This window comes from Protopterus annectens, chromosome 4.part0, assembly GCF_019279795.1.
Source record: "Protopterus annectens isolate FY-2018-M chromosome 4.part0, PAN1.0, whole genome shotgun sequence".
NCBI lineage: Eukaryota > Metazoa > Chordata > Ceratodontiformes > Protopteridae > Protopterus > Protopterus annectens.
In genome coordinates this window covers 512,204,388-512,226,379 of record NC_056733.1, presented here as the reverse complement: position 1 = coordinate 512,226,379, position 21,992 = coordinate 512,204,388, and the positions used below count along the sequence as shown (strand labels likewise).

The window sequence follows — 21,992 nt, the reverse complement described above, 5'->3', positions numbered from 1 at the left end:
ATAAAACACAAGACAAACAACTCCCATTTTGCATATATATATATATATATATATATATATATATATATATACATACATACATATATATATATATATATATACATATATACATATATATATATATATATATATATATATATATTCATGCTAAATACATTTTGCTCAGATGCTACCCTTTTATTTTCTTCTTTTGAAGATGTCTTCATATTTGGATTGTTAAAAATCAGACTTTTAAGCAAATTTCAAACATCTAGATTCTGTGATGGTAGTGCCACTTACAGACATTTTGCGCCAAACTGTGAGATGGTAAATGCACTGCAGACCAACTGAGTGGCTACACACCTCTGTAGAACAAAGCTGTAAAGATACACTTTATTCATCAAGACAGTTGCCTAGACAAAGTTGTTATGACGACACCTCCCGTAATTCCAGATCATCAATAACTTCTTACCCAGAATGTCCTAACTATTTATTCAGAGTACCACACCATCAGGAAAACCTTGTCTGGAAGACTTTACAAACAATTTAACCTTTTTAGACCAAGCCTTTCATTGTCAATGTCACAGTATTCTTAGGAAGTCTTACCCAGTTTCTTTTCAGCTGTTTCCTACCAGTGTGAAATTCTAAAAAGGAAATAAGGAAGGCTAAAAATTAAAAAGCCAAAAAACACCTGTACTCCTGCAACTCTCTTGGAATAGAAAGGGTGGAAAACTAGATCTTTAGTTCCAGTTACAGCACATTTCTACATACCAATCTACACTTTTGGGACAGTTCAAACAAGAAGTCATGAAAAAACTATGTAAGATAATTCTCCAGCAGTTGGGCAAGGAAGACTGGTATCTGTATCCCAGTCAGCTGTGTGTGACAACCCAGTCAAAGACAGTTTTGACTCTGCAAAGAACACCCAAGTTATAAAGTCTGACAAAGGTAACAAATTCTGGACCAGGTAGCTACTATAAAGACTTCCTAGCATACCTCTTAACTTCTTAGCAAAACAATTGCAGGCAAAGCCAAACACAATTAGGGTCAAAGGTCCAAAATCGGGGAAAATTTTAAGTTTTGCTCTTAAAAACTTGGAAAGCTATTAGAACAGGTTTTGCATTATCATGCATTTTTTGAAGGCTATGAAGCTAAACTCAAATATCTGCCACTGTTTAGTAACTTCAATTCTCTTTGTCAGAAAAAACACAAACTTTAGGAGGAGCAGACCAAAACATAAGACAAAAATCATGACATTCTGCAAAATTATGAATAGCTGAGCGGTATGTTTCCTAGACTGAAACTCATTTGAAGCATGCATGAAAAGCTGTCACATTCTGGTAGAATGTGGCTGAAATGGACCAGAAAGAGGCCTTGCCCATCTGTTATAACACAAAGTGAAGCAATAAAACGACAGTGTGGACACAAAAACATGGGGAAAAAGCAGCAGTATAATTTGATCAAACCAAGCTGTTCGATTTAACCAGTGTGTTCAAAACCACATATTTCTTGATATGTAAAAAATAAATAAATAAATAAACCAGCAAAAGGACATTCTGATTCAAGAAGAATTCATACACCATCTTGGAGAGTAACTCAATTTGTATGGAAAGATTCTAGCAGATGAAAGACCAAGAATAAGAAGTTATGTTCTTACCATAACATTCCATGTTAGTTGTCTTCTTCTCGCCTTCTCCGACTCGGCCTATACTATAGCTCGAGAGCTATTTTTACTGGCTCGAGGCAGCCCTATAACCCACAATATACCATGCGCTAACTCTCCAGATCTTGTTTGGAAGCTAAGACATAGTATAAATATAATATCATAATATCATAATCCTCATTTGCAAGTACGGGCTCCCTGCTAGTAACATTAAGGATACTGGGAAACTGTAACATGTTATATCTCCAGAAATGGAAGGACTCAGAGACCTGAAGTCTATCCAGGCTAGGGGGCAGGAGGGAGGGACGCAAGAAAGAAGGCGAGAAGAAGACAACTAACATGGAACGTTATGGTAAGAACATAACTTCTTAATGTTAAGTTGTCATTCTCGCTTTCATTCTTGCTGGATGGGACAGCATCCCTAGCAGATTAGTCCTGGGTGGCTCAATGGAACAGACTCCTGAGTACGGTGGAACCAAAGTCAGCTCTATTTCTGAAGGCTATATCAAGTTTGTAATGGGCAATAAAGGTATGTTTGGAAGCCCATGTAGCTGCTGCACATATGGCATCTAGTGGTAACCTTGCTTGAAATGCCGTTGATGTTGATAGTGCCCTGGTTGAATGAGCCTTAGGCCTAGACGGAAGTTGCCTGTCTCTCAACTCATAGACAAAGGTAATAATAGATGTCAACCATCTGGAAAGAGTAACCTTCGATACCGGAAGCCCTTTCTTTCCTGCAGCATAAGAGAGAAAGAGCTGGTCTGACTTTCTGAGTTGTTTTGTCCTGTCTAGATAATACCGTAATTGGCGATGAACATCTAATGAATGTAATTTCTGTTCAGCCCTCTTAGCATAGTCTGGGAAGAAGACAGGCAAGTCAATGGAGTGGTTTAGATTGGTTTCCGAGGACACTTTCGGTAGGAAGGAAGGGTTTGTTCTGAGAGTTACCCTGTCTTTGTGAAAGACCAAATAAGGGGGACGGACCGACAAAGCTTGAAGTTCCGATACCCTTCTGGCAGATGTTATGGCTACTAAAAACAGATTTTTCCAAGAAAGAAGCTTGAGGGAGCAAGAAGCTGCAGGTTCAAAGGGAGTCAGAATCAATGAGGTTAGAACTAAATTCAAATCCCATTGTGGAGGTGGATCTTTAACTGGAGGTCTAAGCAAAAAGATGCCCTTGAGGAAGGCTTTACAAAGTTTGTGGGACATAATATTTGCTTCTGAGAGCCCAACATGAAAATTAGCAATGGCCGCTAATTGTACCCTGATAGTGGCCGACGATGATCCTAAATGAAAAAGCTCCGCCAGAAAATCTAGAACCTTATGAATGGGTGCATGAAAAGGATCTAGGGACTTAGTTTGTGCCCAAAGCGAAAAACGCTTCCATTTACTCGCATATGTCTTCCTAGTATTGGACTTATGGGAAGCTAGAATGATATCACGAACAGGAGGAGAAATAAGGGGACGCCTGGCTAAGGCTGGAAGTGGAGCAACCAAGCTGTGAGGTTGAGGAAATGAAGAGACTGATGCAGCTTGCCCGTGAGATGAGTCAACAGATCCGGAAGGGGTTCCAGATGCCCAGGCTGTTCCAGTAGGTAACTGTGCAGAAATGGAAACCATACTTGTCGAGGCCAAAACAGGGCAATGAGGATAATTTTGGATCTCAATGCGGTTGCTTTCTGAATTAATTGTGGGATCAATGGCAAGGGAGGAAAGGCATATAGAAGACCCCGGGGCCAAACGTGAACAAGAGCGTCTCTGGGGGGATGGCCTGGTAGAGGAAAGAGTGTGAAGAAGTCGAGGCACTTGCTGTTTTGAGGAGTTGCGAAAAGATCGCAGCAAGGCTGGCCCCACTTCTGAAATATTCTGTCTGCTACCGCTTGATTTAGAGACCACTCGTGAGGCATGAGGATAGTTCTGCTCAATCTGTCCGCTATGACGTTGGACTTCCCGGGGATGTGCATTGCTATCAGAAAACGTTGAGAGGAAATCGCCCATTGCCAAAGTCTGAGTGCTTCTCGACATAGGGGGTAGGACTTTGTTCCGCCCTGCTTGTTTATGTACCATACTACAGACATATTGTCCATTTGAATTGCTATAGTCCCTGTGGGAAGAGAGCTCTGAAGGGCTTTCAACGTCAAAAGCACCGCCCTCATTTCCAGGACATTTATGTGCAGGTGGCGTTCTGATTGTTGCCATGTGCCCTGGACCGTCCTGCCCTGATAATGCCCCCCCCCCACCCGATCAGGGAGGCATCTGTTGTCACCGTGGCAACTGGGGTGGGGAGAACAAAGGGTCTGCCCTGAAATAGCTGAGGGGAAACCATCCACCAGGAGAGATGATTCTTGCAAGAGGGGGTTATCAAAATATTGTGAGTCATTGGTAGCTGTTGAAAGGACCACTGAGAAAACAGCATCCACTGAAGGAGCCTCATGTGGAAGTGGGCTAATGGGAGTAGAAAAATTGCCGCTGCCATGAGGCCTAACGCTTTCAATACTAGCTTGACTTGAACTCTGTTGGGCTGAAACAGGGACTGAACATTCCGCCTTATGTCTGACACTCTCTGAGGTGGTAATGTTGCAGACATTTCTGTGGTGTTTAATACGATGCCTATAAAGTTTATACATTGACAAGGCGACAAGGAGGACTTTGCAAAATTTATAGAAATACCTAGACTGTTGCAAAGTTGAAAAGTGTAATCCCTGGCCATTATAAGATGCTGCTTGGTGGTAGCGGAAATGAGCCAGTCATCTAGATATGGAAACACCTGGAATCCTTTTTGTCTCAGGTGAGCCATGACCACTGCCAAGCATTTGGTGAACACCCGGGGGGGCTGTGGTGAGACCAAAGGGCAGGGTTCTGAATTGATAATGACTGGCTCCCAGCCGGAAGCGGAGAAACCTCCTGGAGCTCCTGTGTATCTTTATATGATAGTACACGTCCTGGAGGTCTAAGGAGCACATCCAGTTGTCTCTGCCCAAAATGGGTAGAATGGACTGCAGTGTTACCATCTGAAATTTTGTCTTTTGTACAGAGTTGTTCAATCTGGTGAGGTCCAAAATGGGTCTCCAGTCTCTTTTGGTACCAAAAAGAATCTGGAGTAGATTCCGGATCCTAGCTGATCTGCTGGGACTGCCTGGATGACTCTTTTTGTTAACAGCTTTTTTATTTCTAGCTGAGCCTGACCCCTTTGTGCGGGTGGTACGTCTGGTAGGGGTCTTGGCGGTTGTACCGGAGGGGAAGTGAAGGGAATTTTGTAACCCTCGGATATGATCTTCTGTACCCATGTGTCTTGGGAGAGGGATTGCCAGGCTTCCGGGTACAGAGATAATCTTCCCCCGACTGCCTCCGAAGGCAGACAGTCGGGCAGCTTCTTAGGGATGCTGAAAGGGCTGGTCAGGGAAAGATTCCCTGGAACCCTAGTTCTGTGGACCCCCTCTGCCCCTAGGGCGGCATCTGTTATTATTCCCCCCTCTGCCTCTAGGGGGAAATTCACCACATGCGGCAGGCGCGACTCCCTGTGGTTTGTGGAACCACATCTTTCCACCTCTCTGTCCCTTAGGATAAGGTCTAGAAGGTGTGGAAAAATGGACTCCCACGGCAGAGAGAGTCTTACCATCTTGCTCGCATCTGGTGAGGGTATTCTTCACCTGAGGTCCAAACAATTCTGAACCATCAAAGGGGGTGTTGGTGAAGGATGCCTTGAAGGGATTGGCAACGTTACAGAGTCGCATCCAAGCATGATGTCTCAACGCAACACCTGTGCCAGCGGCCCTACTCGCTCCATCGGCTGCGTAAGAGATAAGCCGCATAGAGGAGTTAACAATGGAGTTCAGGGTGGCCAGCTGGGAGTTTATCTTGTCCTGATACCCCGCAGCAGAAGGATCCTGTACCGTTACACCCAGCTCTTTGAGCAGGTCTCTCTGAAGGCGGGTGAAATTAAATAAATAGTTCAGCAATCCCATAGTAAAGGTTGCTGAAGCAAATGTCCGCTTGCTGTACCTGTCCATGGCCCTGGACTCTTTGTTAGGAGGATGAACAGGTACAGAAGGATCAGCCAATTCCTTCTTAGTGGCTGCTGCTACCACCATAGCATCAACTGAAATGCCTTTGGTGAGAAAGGACTTGTCCTCTGGTGCAGAAATAAATTTAGAAGGCCTCCTAGGGGTAGGTTCCATTGAGTCAAGAGCTGCCCACGCCTTTCTAGCCACTACCTCCATTAGTGGGTCGAAAGGGGGAGACACCCAGGAGGTGGAAGGGTGAGATCCAAAAGCGTCAAGGTAAACCGACTCGTCCTCGGAAGGTTTGAGAGTGGACCAATTTCCCCTCTGTTTTAGGATCTCTAGGATGTCTGAGAAAGAGACATCCTCAGAGGGGGATCTGGGGGAACCCTCCGACTCATCCAAGTCGGTGTCTGACGTGACAGACTCGGGACAGTCTATGTGCTTCCTCTTGCACTTTCTTTTTCTAGGGTGTTCCTCTGAAACTTCAGGGGAGCCCTCGGAAGAGGAGGAGACACCCAAGGTGGGTACCCTACGCTTCGGATCTCTGCTGTCAGATATAGGAGGGTGGCCAGAGACCGTAACAGGCACTGTAGAGGGAGGAGCTGCAGAACTTAACCTTGGAGTGGACACTGGGTCCAGCACGCTCATTACCTCGAAGGCTCCCCTATCAGATACCAAAGTTAGTCCTGGCTCCGAAGAGACCGGAACCACCCCCGGCACCGACAGAGAAAGCTCCGAGAATGATGTCGGGGCCAAACTAACCAGAGCCGAAGCTCCGAGAGGGAGAGCGGGGTCGGACAAGGGTCCGATGCCACTCGCCCCCTCGGAGCCGACAATGGAGTCCCGGCGCCCGGACCTCTCCACGGACGGAACCAATGAAGAGGTCGGAGCCAACGACACCGGAGCCGAAGGTGGGAGTATCGGCTCCGACGTGGGTAAGGTTACGGTTCCGACAAACTCTGGCTCCAAACTCGAGAGGTGAGTCGGAGGAGGAATCGATGGCGGTACCGAAGGAGCCACAGTCTGGTGAGATGGGCTCTGGAGCATTTGGGCTAGTGCCTGAGATTTTATGAGCCTACTGACCACCCTCTCGATGTCGTGATCGGAGAGCCTGGATGACCTAGATGAGTGAGTCCTATGACTCCGCTCCGATAGGAGAGGGGATCTTGGAGCTGATCGGACGGAGTCTATCGAGGGGGATCTAGAGCGCTTGCACGCTGGGGTCGGCTCCGATGCTGGTTTCGGAGCGGATATCAGTTTACCCACCTCGGATCCGGATGGAACCAATGTCGGAGCCATCTCGATAATGCCAGCCCTCGACTCAGAAGCTGGAGCCGAGGGTTTGGCAGTTTTTGAAGACTTCCCCGAGCCACACTTGGACGGGGAGTCATCAGGCTTTAACAAGCCCCTTAGGATGAGCTTATTACGTCGCTCCTGCAGGACTCTTGAACTAAACCCGTGACAGACGGAACAAGGGTCCTGCAGGTGTAAAGGCCCCAAGCAATAGACACAAGAAGTGTGACCGTCAGTCAGAGACATTTTCTGACAACACGAGTCACACTTCTTGAATCCCAAGACCATAGTGTCTTTGGACATAGTCCTATCCACAGTAAACACAGTCAGTCCACACACACACTCAACTTTAAATTAGGAAAGTTAAGGGAACTGACTAAAACCCACACACACAGACACTGTAAGGGGTGGGGAAAACTAAGGTAAAGCCCCCTGCTATAAAGCACGCTTTGGCGGGCTTTTCTGGCATTAGAGAACTTGGCATAGCTCCTCGTGGTCCCCGGCAGAGTTCCTAAGCCAGCAGAGAGCAGAAAAAGCGACTTTCTTGATTATAAGTATTTTTTAAACATTTTATTTTGCATTTTTCGATCTTTTGAGCTTTTCGACTACTGTTTGTGCCTATATTACTGTTTTATTATCTGATTTTCCTGTTTTTCTGTGCTTAAATTGTTGATTGCACTTGTTGGCTAAAGTTTTGCTTAAAAGTAACAAACAGGCTAATACACTCAAGTGTACCAGCCTTTGATAGCAATTTAGTCGAAAAACAAAGCATTTACTGTATTTTTTCTGTCTGTTTGCAAAAAAACCCAAAAAAATACTTCTCCTTTCCTAAACTTTCCTAGCTAGTTGTTCCAGTGATCAGATTTTGCTGATCCCTGGGGCTTTGTATTTGGTTCCTGTGTTCCTCCATTTTCTTGTGTGGCCAGAGGTAGTTTCTTTACTCACCAGTGGGAGTGGGGAGTACTGAGCTGCTTGTTTGTCCTCAGAGGAGTGGTTAGAGACAGCAACTAGTAATTCGTTGGCTATTTTGGGTCATTTACTGTTTTTTCCAGCCCCCTGCTATAAAGCACGCGTTAGCGCGGAGTTGCCACTGTTGCACACAAGAGCAGCAGCGGGCAAACAAGGTTAAACTATTCGGGCCACCTAAATTCCACTCTTCAAATTTTCCCTTAAAACTACCTTCCTCGAACTGTACTGCTGATCTAACCAGCGTATCCTATAACTAAAAAGTTAATCTCTACTTGATTCCCAAGTAGACTATTCTCTATCTGTAAAGCCTAGCACTTACTCCTACAGTACATGCACCTTGATAAAGCACTTTTATTATAGATAGTACCCCACCAGCCTATAACCCACATCCCCCGGAGTCCTTTGTAAGTCTTTTTATCTATTACTTCTAGTATGTCGAGGGATCAGTTGCTAGTGTCCTCTCCTGCTCAACTGGTGAACCTGGGAATATTGAGGCAATGTTACAATTGCCTCATGTACACAGACAATCCTCTCCTTCTCCCACAAAACACAAATACATGCGAGAGATGCAACTATACGGCCAAACTGGAGGCTGAGCTCTCTCAACATAGGACTGGCAAGACCAGACAGGAGGAGAAGGTAACCACACACACTACATACCCAGTCACACATAGTACCATCACAACTTCAAATCATACACATAATCACACAAAGACATACTCGGAGGCTCTGATCAAAAATCTACCAAAACAGCAGAGGCCACCAAAGCAGACACCCAAACAACTACCACCTCAGGATCCAACACATAGACCACACAGTCAGAGTGTCAAACAGTCACAGCCCTTAAGGCCAAACACAATGCCAGACACACTCGTCATTGGTGACTCCATAGTCAGACACACTGACGTCCCGCTCACCAGACTGAGTAAGGAGAAGGTCACAGTAAGCTGCCTGTCGGGCGCTAGAATCCACCACATAACGCAAGCACTCAGGTCTCTCAACAGCAGGTACAAGTATGACTCAGTCATTGTCCACGCTGGTGTCAACAACCTGAGACGTACCTCCTTGGACAACATGAAAAGAGACATTGAGGAGCTCTCTGATTATGTAGCCCAGGCAAGTATGACCCTGACCTTGAGCAGTATCCTACCTTCACCTAGAATGATGCCACAATACAGTGATAAGATGATCAGCTTTAATAATTGGCTTAAATTCTGGTGTCATTCAAAGGGAATCCAATGTCTGTCTGCCTGGGATGACATGCTGGACAAGCCACGCTGCTTCGCAAGGGACGGCTTGCACCTGTCACCCCTGGGCTTCCGGATATTGGCAAAGGCTCTTGCCACCCCATAGTGCCTTTTTTAGGCAAGGCTCAAATTCTAAACCTACCACCCTAGAACACAAAAAAGGAAAAAAACTAAGGGTAATGCTGCTCAATGCCAGAAGTCTCAATCTCAAGATGCACGCACTCGAGGCCCTTCTCAGTATGGAGAACATCGATGTCTGTGCTGTGACAGAAACCTGGTTCAAGGCTCCTGAGAGCACCCCAGCACTATCAGGTTTCACCTCATATCATGCTTTCCGGCCCCAAAATCTGGACAACACCAAGAAAGGAGAGGGGGGGGGTGTCCATATTCATAAAGGACACCCACACCTCAAGGTTGGTGGCAACGCACGATGCATCGGAGACCATCCAGGTGCAATTAACCATAGGCAAGACTGCTCTGCAATTTGTAGCATGTTACAGGCCACCCTCTCAAACTCAGGAACCTCACATGGCCTTCCTGAAAACATTGGAGGGGATAAATGTATCTCCAAACACCATCATACTAGGTGACTTCAACTACCCTAATATAGACTGGGAACACTACTCAAGCCCAAACACTCTAGCCCAAAGGTTCCTGGAGTTCATAAACTCAAATGCCATGGAACAACTAGTCACCATCCCCACAAGAGGAGAAAACATACTTGATCTCATCATCACGAACATGGGATCACAATGTTCAACACCGGAAGTATACCCCTCACTGGTGAGATCAGATCATAAACTAATCTCGCTGGAGGTCCTCATCCCGCCCCACCTGAAATAAAAAAGACCACAGTGAAAAACTTCTCAAAAGCCGACTTCACACTTCTAAAAACTAGTGTAGTCTCCTTTAAGGCCCCTGAGCCAGTGGTAAACATTACTCAAACCGCTGAATCACTTACAAATGCCTTCTACCAGCACCTATAGGACTGCATGGATCAGGCAATCCCAAACAAAACTAAGACTCTTTGTACCAAAGGCAAGCGTCCAGTCTGGTGGACCCCAGCCATAAACAACTCTACAACAAAAGGAGGAAGCTACTACAAGATAGAGCAAAATCCTTGAAAGGTAAGACACCTTTGATCATTATAAGTAAAAAGCTAAGAGCTCTCATAAAATCATCCAAGGCAAATTTTGAGAGAAAAATCACCAAGGACTCAAAAGACAATCATAAGGCCTTCTTTAGCTATGTTTGAAACCTAGGAGGAAACTCCCAGATATGCTCAGAATTAGTTCAAAATGATGTGAAGATTACTGAACCTACACACATTGCCAACATACTGGCTGACAGGTTCAGTGCAAACTTCTCCCCCCCCCCAAAAGGAGAGATATCTATACCAGAGGATTGTAGCACCCCAAACATCTCCAACGCCCAGGTGAGAACTGCTCTCTCCAAGGCAAAAAACACAGCATCCATGGGACCGGATGGTGTCCCCAGCTGTGTGCTCCACGAACTCAATTAGGAATTAAACCCACAGTTAGGACAGCTGTTTAATCTTAGCCTCACCTCAGGATATGTACCCAAGGAGTGGTGCACGGCGACTGTGGTCCCACTTCACAAGGGCGGTGCCTCCACCGACCCTGGAAATTACCGCCCCATTAGCTTGACAAGCCTTATCTGCAAAGCCATGGAGAGGATCATAATGGAACTCATAAATAAAGACATAGGGAACTTGCAGACTTTGGATCCAACCCAGTTTGGCTTTGTCAAAGGCAGATCATGCCTTTTAAACTTGGTTGACTTTTTCGAGACAGTCACCAAGGCCATTGATGAGGGAAAGGCAGTCCATACAGCCTACCTCGACCTGGCAAAGGCCTTCGACACAATACCCCACTCAGGTATCATCGAAAAACTCATCAGCTTGAATGTAAACCCATACATCACAAGATGTGTTGCAAACTGGCTAAGTGACAGAACCCACAGGGTCAGAGTTGCTGGAGCCATGTCAGACTCAAAGCCTGTCACAAGTGGTGTCCCACAGGGCTCAGTCCTGGGTCCACTCTTGTTCGGCATCTACTTTTCTGAAGTACAAGCAAACACAGGAGGGTTATGGCTGACAAAGTCTGCAGATGACTGCAAACTGGGCGCCATAGTCGAAAACACATCTGACACAGATATCCTTCAGAAGGGCCTCACAGAAACGGATAACTGGTGCCAAAGCCATGGCCTAAAGTTAAACGCCAAGAAATGCATAGTCATACCCTTCGGGAAAAACAAGGTTACCCCTAGCTACCATATAGGTGGCAATCCACTGAGCACAGAAGAAGTCATCAGGGATTTGGGGACCCAGGTTGACAGTAGCCTTTCGTTTGACACTCATGTTGCTAAAGTAGTTAGGAAAACCTTCTACATTGCACACCTGATCATGAAGGGATTCACATCTAGATCAAGGGAGGTCATCGTCCCCCTGTACTCATCACTCATTAGACCTATGATTGAGTACAATGCCCCATTCGAAATGTATCTGACCCGACACCTGCAGCAGCTGGAAAGGCCCCAAAAGTTCCTCACCAAAAGGATAAAGGGTCTCAAAAATATGTCTTATGCTGCCCGACTGAAAGAACTCCAGCTCTATTCAGTCTCATACCGCTTGCTCAGAGGTGACCTGTGCCTGACATATAAGGCCATGTCAAACCCAGATTTGATGAATATGCTTCACCTCAAAAATCTAGATCCTCAGAACCACAAGGGCGGGAGACTTAAACCTTGACACGGTTATTAATAGAACGTGCTGGAGAGACAGATTCATCACCCAGAGACTCCCTATGCTGTGGAACAAAATCCCGGTACATGTGAGGCAGAGCACCTCGCTGGCCTTGTTCAAGAGGAATCTTGACCAATGGATGGGAGATCGCAGATATACCCCAGGGATTACTTCAGTGTCACTGCTTGACAGAGGCACAGCAAAATAATAGGCATAGTTTTATTCAAACTAAAGGGGTGGCGAAAGCTACATAACTATGGGCTAGGCTTATAAATGCCCTTGGGCAGATAGCCTAGTATGAACCTATGAACCTAAGGGAAAGGGGCTACAAAAAGGGTTGTACAATTATTAGTGACCTAAACAAGGGTAACTAACTGGAGAAACTACCTGAAATTTTAGTTAAATAGAATAAATCTCTTACTGACCTGAGCCGGTAAAAAAAGACAACCTCGCAGCGAAGCGGCAAATGAGATCTGGGGAGTTAGCACATGGTATTGTGGGTTATAGGTTTGCCTCGAGCCGGTAAAAATAGCTCTTGAGCTATAGTATAGGCCGAGTCGGAGCCGGGGATCGGTTCCGAACCCATCCAGCAAGAATGAAGGTGAGAATGACAACTTAACATTGGCTTGTCACACCATAAGATTTACAACTAACTATTAGGCTAGAAGACAGCCACTAAAAACAAGATGTGAACATCAGTTATACGTGAGCCAGAGGCTAAGGGAGGGAAGGAGACAAGGATTATAATCTGTCAAAAAATAAGTACAAAACGGGGTCAGGATTTATGGTCAAAAGCTGTTAAAAAATGTGTGTATAACATCTGCCTGATATCAGCAGACATGGGCATCATTTTATCATATTTATGGGAACCAAGGCAATAGACCTGAGATATCCACTGTATGTGTATGCAAGTATAAGACTGCAGGTGCACAGAAGAGTTGAAAACCTGTTAAAATCTATACTTTGTAAGCTTTCCAGGTAGTCTCATGTTTTAATGCTTCAGTGTTGACTGCATGTGTGTGGGTATACAGATGAGGGATAGCTGAGGTGAGAAACTGTTACTGAAATGAAAAAAAAAAGGTTTTATAAGATGCAATGTGGAAGGACTCCACTGGATGCAAGCATATGTGTGGTGTCTGGCGTTGCTTTTCACGAATGCCTTACAAATTGCTAAGGACAGGCATTCATTGTTATTTATAAGTCTGGAAGGTCTTTGAGGTTTGGGAAGACTGCTTTTTAGTGTCTCAACATAAGTTGGTATATGTGTGTGAGGGACACTGTGTGGTGGACGTAGTTATGTGTGTTTTTGACAACTTTGTATGTATGTGAGATTTCAGCCACCAATGAAATTGTGTATATGAATCTCTCGCATACTCCATTCGCTTCTTTAAGGAATAAGTGGCTGTCTGTGAACATGAGACAATTGCTACACTGTCTCAGGATGCCCATATATACTAAACTGGCTATAGAGACATTTGGAAATTGCATATTTATATTGTCTGGACCTGTATTTGGGTGTGTTGCTGTAGGATGAGGACTGGGTTCTACAGAGATTTCCTAAGGTGGTCACTAGGGTTTGGCACTTGACTAGGTTAGATTGTTTTGAGATTTAATAGTAGTAACTGCTCAGTGTGCAAACTAGGTGCTCTAAGCTTGTCTCCACACAATGGCATTGTTCAGACTAAGTTACAGGTTACAGTTCTAATGGTAGTTTTAGAGATAAACTTTGCTATCCAGATGTTTGTATCTGTAGAGGGCACTGCTAACCACCACTGTGTGGTGAGCAGCTCCAAGCAAATACACCAAATTTATACTAGCAGGGAAAAACACAAAACTAACTACTGAGTCCTCTAGTCAGTAAAACAACTACACTCACCACCACTTCATTCAACTCACTCCAAAATTATTCTTTCTCATCCATCATACACCCAACTTGCGAAGCGTATGCACTAACAACATTTATCATTACACCATCACTTTCCAGCTTTATAAACATCACTCTATCCGACATTCTTTTCACCTCCAAAACACTATTAGCATAATGTTCCTTCAGGATAACCCCTACCCCAGTTCTCCTCCCATTCACACCATGATAGAACAATTTGAACCCACCTCCAATACACCTGGCCTTACTCCCCTTCCACCTGGTCTTTGCTCACACAATATATCAACCTTCCTTCTCTCCATCATATCAGTAGCTCTCTCCATATACCAGTCATACTGCCAACATTCAAAGTTCCAACCCTCACTACTACACTCCCAACCTTCCTCCTCTCTTTATGATTTCGGGCATGCCTTCCCCCTCTTCTTCTCCTTCAGTCAACAGTAGCCCAATTTCCACCAGCGCCCTGTTGGCGGTCATTGTTAACCTGGGCCTCGACTGATCCAGTATGGAAATCTGTATTGTTGTCCACATGTTATTTGGCAGTGGTTTTACACCGAATGCCCTTGCTGATGTAACCCTCCCCATTTATATGGGCTTGGGACCGGCACAAAGAAATGCACTGGCTTGTGCATCCCCAGTGGCTGTGGTGTTACCTGCTTAAAAAAAAAAAAAAAATGAAAAAAACGAAAAAAAAATTTTTTTCAAGAAGCAGCACATTTTTTATTTCAATAACTAGTGAGTTTGGGGAAAAATGCTTTTCAGTGTCTCAACCTAAGTTGGTATATGTGTGTGAGGGACACTGTGGTGGACGTAGTATGTGTGTTCTTGACAACCTTGTATGTATGGCGTGTTGGGTCTTTGTGGCATGTAAATCTATACAATCAAAGCTACCAGCAAAACGCTTATTACTACTTCCTTTGGCATCATCCTGTTCTTTGAGCTCAGGAGCCACTTTTCAAAACTTCTGCATGTCGGGTCTTTGTGGCATGTAAATCTATACAATCAAAGCTACCAGCAAAAGTATGTATCCATTGTGGTCATCTGTTTTTGTAATTTTACACTGTATACTTGACACCTTCTTGGTGAGACACTTGTTCATCGCAGGGGATGCCAGCAGCCTATGTAACTGAAATATTTAATCCCTTCATTTACTTTCATACTATACTGGTCCCTAGACCTCCCCGACCTAGCTCTCTATCTAGCTCTGCCCTTATAAACATTCTGTCTAACCTCCGTAGCGTCTCTGTTCTACAGCCCCTATTTCCCTGACTCTCTTGCATTTCTAGATAGTTTTGTATCCATTTTGTGTTTGTCTCTCTCATCTTAAGAAGTGTCTGGTCATCTTCCAACCACAGTCATCCATTCTGGATAGTGCTTCCAACATACTTACATTATTCAGGTCTTCTCCATCCCTACATGTGTTCACTGATTGTTTTCTTAGGCTTCCTCTTTGCAGTTTGCGTCCTGGTGTAAACCCCGGTCCTTTTGTCCTCACTAAGCTCGGGCACACTCCACTCTCCTACCCTACCCCCATTCCCACCCACCTCCACTCTCCTTTAATTTCTACCTAACCAAGCTACTCCCTAAATTATGTCACCCCTCTAACAGCGAATCCTTGCTCAGTGATACTTCCCTCCTATTTGTCTCTTCCTATAGCACAACTACACTTTCATTTCCCACATAACACTACTTACACTCCCACATTCCACAACGCTCTCTTCCCTCCATAATTGTCTCTCATCATATACCATATTCTCTACCTCCACTTTCTAAAAACCTGTTCTACACCTCTCTGTCCCACCAAAATACCTTTCTCCCCCTACCCATAACACCTTTCTTTTATTACACCAGATATCTTACCCTTTTTAACATATTCCTTCCCCTACCAACTCACTCCCTCTTCTTCATTGGTATCCTTTACCATGACTCTATACCAGTCACCTCCATCATATCCTTGTTATCTCTATTACTAGCTCTACATACTACCTCCTACCACTCCTATTATCTTATAATCTACCTCTCTCCTACTCTGCCCACTGTGCTGAACCATCACAACTTCAGTGACACAGCCCACATATCCCGACATCTGTTTAACACTTCTACTTCACTACATTTTGTTAAATACTTTCAAACCCATATCTCTTCCTATTGCTTTTATGAATAGTACAAACTTCTCCATACTAAAATCCCTTACACTCCACTACCTCACCCTCATTAAACTTCAATCTGACATACACCCAAACCCAGGTCCCTTACACTCCACCACCTCAAACTCTCTTCATCTTCTTGACACAACTACTGATACCTCCCACCACTAAAAGGATCTAACTCTAACCTATTTGTAATACATTTTAACCTCAGAAGCCTCCTTAACAAAGTTCATGAATTCCATGCTGCCATTGCCCTGTATTCCCCAGATATAGCCATAATTACTGAAACCTGGCTCAAGCCACATATAAAAACTGAAGAATTACTTCCTGCTGGCTATAATATCATCAGAAAGGATAGATTATTCAAACGTGGTGGTGGCTTTGCTATAATGTTTAAAGACAACCTCAGTTTAGTATAACTCAATACTTCTCCAGCTCACATGCCTACAGCTGAAATTTTAACAGCGCGTCTAGATATTAACACCCGAAAGTCCATCATCATAATAGCATTCTACTTCCTCCCTGCAAACAACCTCACACATATTGAAAATATCCTAGAATGGGCCTCCTCCAATTTTTGTCAAGAAACTATTATACTTGGTGGCTTTAACCTTGACTGGCTTACCTGTTCCTCTAACACTCCCATCAAATGTATTAATTTACATGCCTTCACTCAAAATATTACTCATACTACATGCACTGACAAGGTCACCAACAGGCATTCCTTACTTGACTGGATTCTAACGAGCAAATCCAACAATAGTTATGATACTTGTGGTCTTCTTGATTCCCTAAGTGATCACTACCCAGTCTATCTTATCAGAAAATACACACATAGTACCAACAATGTTACATTTCACTATGTATGTAATAAAAAACAGTTTCCTCCCACTAAATTCAAGATTATGACTGGTCACCTCTAAAAACCCTTTTATATGATCTTGCAGTACAGTACTTTAATAATTATTTCCTGTAGTTACTTAACAACCTTGCTCTAATCAGGAACATTTGTGCTAAATCCAAACATTTTATTTGTTTATCTAAAGAAACTATTCTTCTACTTAAGCAAAGAGACAAAGTCTGGATTCTTTTTCACAAAAACAAAAATAAAAGCAATTAAGCTTCCTACTAACAGCTCAGAAATCAAGCCAAAAACACATTAAACAAGACAAAAAAACTTACTTTCAAACATGCCAACTGAAATACCAAAATAATCCCCAAAGATTCTGGCAAACAATCAACCTCCTTCTTAACCCCGGAAAACCTATCACTCCTGCCCAAACAACTAACTGCCCTACAGACTGTATAGCTACTCAATTCAATACTCACTTTATTACCTCAGTAACCTCATTTACTTAACAATACTGCCAACTCCTCACATTCCATACTCCCACTGATCTCAACACTTTTCCTTTCTCTCTTAAACCAATCCAAACTGGTTATATACAAAATCTCCTATGTAAATGAAAACCTTGTACTCTTGCTGCAGATCAGTTACCAGGTGAATTTCTAAAACTTGCTGCTGCATCTGTCTCTTACCCTATGTCTATACTAATAAACTGCTCTATCCCAGAACAGTATGTTCCTCTTCTTTGGAAGATATCCCATGTCATGCCCCTTCACAAAGGAGGTCAGTCCACTGACCTTTCCAACTATACACCTATAGCCATTCTTCCACCACTAGCCCAAATCTTAGAAAAATGTTTACATAAACAAATATTAGACTACCTCCTTAAGAACAACCTATTATCTAATACTCAACATGGCTTTCTCTCCAAACATAGTACTAATACTGCTATTATAAGTTTTACCAATATTGTACATCACCTCAAAAACAAAACACAACTTGTCTCTGCCACCTTTATTGATATGTCAAAAGCCTTTGACACTGTATCTCATCAAATACTTCTCAATAAACTTGTCTCTTTCAATTTCAGCACTGAAATCTTATGCTGGTTCCATAGTTATCTCTCTAACCATAAGCAAGCCACCTTATGGGATAATAAAACTCTCTCCCCTACTACCTATTACTGTTAGTGCCCCATAAAGTTCTATTTTTGGTCCACTATGTTTCATTATATTTACTAATGGTGTTTGTTCCACAGCCAAACCTGCCTCAATCATTCAATATGCAGATGATGCTCCCCTTTTCTGCTCCACTTCCACCTTGAATGAACTCCAAGATAAATCTCAGATTGCTCTTTATAGCATTGAAAAATACTTATCAGACCACCAACTAATTTTAAATCCTAACAAAATCAAGCTTATGGTCTTTACCAATTCCACCATAAAAATTAAACAAGCACCTCTCTATCTTTTCCTCCAATGGCACAGTAATTAAACCTGCAGAACAAACAAAACATTGCGGTGTTACTCTAGACAATGGCCTGAAGTTTAACAGACACATAGCATTAACAACTAAAGAAGTCAATATTAAAACTTGATGCTCTTTATAGGGCTGAACCTTTTCTGACCAATCATGCCAGACTTACTACAGTTAGGACTTACCTTCCATCTACCTTTCTTTACTGTTCACAAATATTCACCAACCTATGTAAATCAGACTTGCATAACCTCGAATCTTGCTACAATAAAAAAGCTAAATTTGCTGCTAAACTCCCTCACAGATCACATCATTGTACTTCCCTACACCATCTAAGCTGGACAGAACTCCCTAACTTACTCTCAATTAGCTAATAGTTGCCCACTCTGTTATCCATAAACCAGACTTCTGTCCAGCCCTATCTGACCTTGTTCAAACATACATTAATCTCACCTCATTCAGGTCAGCAGATAAAATATTGCTCAAACTTATTAAAACCCATAACTTTCGTTGTGACTCATTATACAGCCACTCAATAGCCAAATCTTGGAAATCTCATCCACAGCATGCATATTCTATCCATTCCTGATACGCAGAACTTCAAACAGCTCCTAACAGAATATTTCTGAAATCACTGGTTATGTTCCTGCACCTCCTCTGGCAAAGTTATTCCTGCCCTGCTCTTCTGTCTTCTTTTATTTTTCCATGCTTTTAGATTATGAAAGTCTTAAAAATTCTGACTTATATCTTCATTTATCACACTAATACTTTCTAAAAAAAAAACAAAAAAAAACTTTGGTTTTATCATGTCTGTAGCCTTTGCTTTATCATATTGTACCATGTATATTTTTTCAATAATATTTGTAACTTTACTTATAATACCATGTGTGTATTTTTCTTTAACATTTTTAACTTTACTTGGGAGCTTTTCTTTCACAGTCTCCACTGAAAACGGGTTACTCGCCCAGTCAGACACTACCCACTAATCAAATGTAAATAAATAAATAATAAACTACAACAGCAGCAACATGGAGGACAGAAAACACAAACAAAAAATGAATGATGAACTATTTTTACCAGCTTTCTATACTTTATTTCCTTTAGCATTATAAACACCTTACAAAAAAAGATAAAAATTATCTTTACCTCCCACTATTTCCAATGGATCAAGAGTAATTTCTGGAGCTGCATGGTCTGCTGTTCTCTGTGCCGTCGCATTTAATACTCTATTCATCACAATCACTTTTGTGTCATAGAAGATTAATCCTAGATAAAAAAGATAATTTAGTGGTGTACAGCACACAGTATATAAAATAAACAATGATACATTGTTCCCAGTTTACAACTCAGTCTCACAGATATTAAGTCTAGAAGCACTCACTGAGACATTGCAGATTGTTTTCTTGTGCAGTATTTGATTTTGTATGTAAAGAAAAGCTACTCTCAATAGTTACACACTATGGACTTAAATAAACAGAGAAGTACATAATTACACACAAAAATTAACTTATTTCCATAATGACTATCAAAACTTATCCATCATAAACCTTTATCAACCATTAACCTGCTCAAATCTTTTTTAAACCTTTTGCAATCTACAATGGAATAAGTGAATGTTGCAAAATCGAGACTTAAAACTGAAAAAATAATAAAAACATAATATACAGCAGTGACAAGATAGCTCTGAAGAAAATAGACCATCCATAAAAATGTGCCTGATCCAACATCTCTGGACTGGCACAGTATTCCAGATTTGGTCAGATTAGATCATTAAATGATTTAATTCCTATAGCTAGGTATCTAGATCTAAAATGCTCAAAAATATATCTATCTTCCTATATGGTGAAGAACAATATTAAGAAATTATGTACTCACCATAACATTCCATGTTTGTTGTCCATCTCACCTTCATTCATTGCTGGTTGGGTATGGAGCCGAGCATCGGTTCCAAGAAGGCCTAATTCAAAAGCTCGACAGCTTCCACTGGCTCGAGGCAATGCCCTATCCCATGATGCACTGAGAATAATACCCAGATCTTGTTTGCAATAAAAAGCATAAATATCAATTAACAATAAAAACTAGAATATATCAGACCCAGAAGGGAAACAGAGACTCCATAATCCAATTAAAAATAAAAGTAATACGCCCGATTCTCCAGGAGCAAAGGAGGGTGGGAAGCAAGAATGAAGGTGAGATGGAAAACAAACGTGGAACATTATGGTGAGTACATAATTTCTTAATGTTATGTTGTCCTATCTCGCCTTCATTCATTGCTGGTTGGGACAGTGTCCCTAGCACCTTCTTTCCTGGGTGGCTGAAGGGAATAAACTCTTCAGAACAGTGGACCAAAAGGAAGCCCAGTTCTGGGAGGCCATGTCCACTTTGTAATGTGTAATAAAGGTATGAGGCCTGACCCATGTGGCTGCTGCACAGAACGAATCCAAAGGTAGTCTGGACTGGAAAGCTGAAGAAGTTGAAACAGCTCTTGTGGAATGGCCCTTCACTTTGCCAGATAATTGTCTGTGAAGAGAACTGTACATAAATGAAATAGAATCTGTGAGACATTTTGACTGTGTTACTTTAAAAACTGGAAAACCTTTCATTTGATGTGAAAAGGAGACAAACAATTGGTCCGATCTTCTGAAAACTTTAGTCCTATGGATGTAGAAGTGTAACTGCCTATGTACATCCAACTGGTGTAATCTATATTCTGCTCTATTGCCATAGTTGGGGAAAACACTGGTAATTCGATAGACTAGTTTAGATTGGTCTCTGAGCACACTTTCAGGAGAAAGAAAGGATTAGTATGTAATTATCCAGATCCAATGCTAGAGTTCTTTTTCCTGATTTTTCATATTTGGAGGAAGGAGATTCAGAAGAAGGTTTGGAGCTCTGAGACCATTCCAAAGCCTCTGAAAAGGGAAACTTAAGTAATCCTCTCACAATCAACTTGTTCTTGCATTCAAGAAGCACTCTACTACTGAACGCATGGCAGAATGCACAAGATTCCTGCAAATGAAAGGCACCCAGGCAATAAACGCAATTGGTGTGCCCATCTGTTAGAGATATCTTTTGACTACATATGTCACACTTGAACCCAGACTGCTTGGATTATCTTTCTGATCCTTAGACATACCTGAGCACAACGAAAAAAACAAAAGTAGTGTAAAGCTTTTTTTTTTCTTTTGTTACCTCACAAGTAAACAAAATACCACAACTCCTACAGTAGACAGGACAGTCTAACAGGAAGTAGTAAACTATAGCAGCTACAACTACAGCTACAGCAACACACTGCAAAAAAAAAAACAAAAAAAAAAAACTAGGCTACAAAGTATAGACAAGCACAACCACACACAGGAGAATACTGACAGAAAAACGGATTCTCCTCACAACAAAGGGAACACAATTAGGATGTAGAGAAGCGGCCCTCTAACTTAAATGGGCCGCTAGGAGCCCTCTAACTTAAATGACCTCCTTAAGGGGGAGGAAAGCCCTCTAACTAAAAACGAGCTTGAGGCAGGATGGAAACTATAATAATACAAGGGGAAGACCTGACGAGAAAACGGCGACAGCCATCAACACAAAAGTACGGAGAAAACACAGACTACAACTCCTAAAAAACAACTAGCAAAAATCTAAATGTAGATTAACCATCAAAAAGTGAAACATTAGCTACAAATACACAAAAAGCGGAAACTTAGCCAAGAGGCAGCCA

At 42.6% G+C, this 21,992-nt stretch overlaps 1 protein-coding gene across 2 annotated transcripts in view; it reads right to left on the bottom strand.

Annotated features, from left to right (window-relative positions):
- Positions 1-21,992, bottom strand: part of HECTD4 (HECT domain E3 ubiquitin protein ligase 4) — a 5,422,508-nt gene that overhangs the window by 252,297 nt on the left and 5,148,219 nt on the right. For both annotated transcript variants that reach the window (XM_044068422.1, XM_044068423.1), the window contains exon 69: positions 19,424-19,543. In XM_044068422.1, coding sequence (XP_043924357.1) covers positions 19,424-19,543 — 120 coding nt within the window. The remainder of the gene's footprint in view (positions 1-19,423; positions 19,544-21,992) is intronic.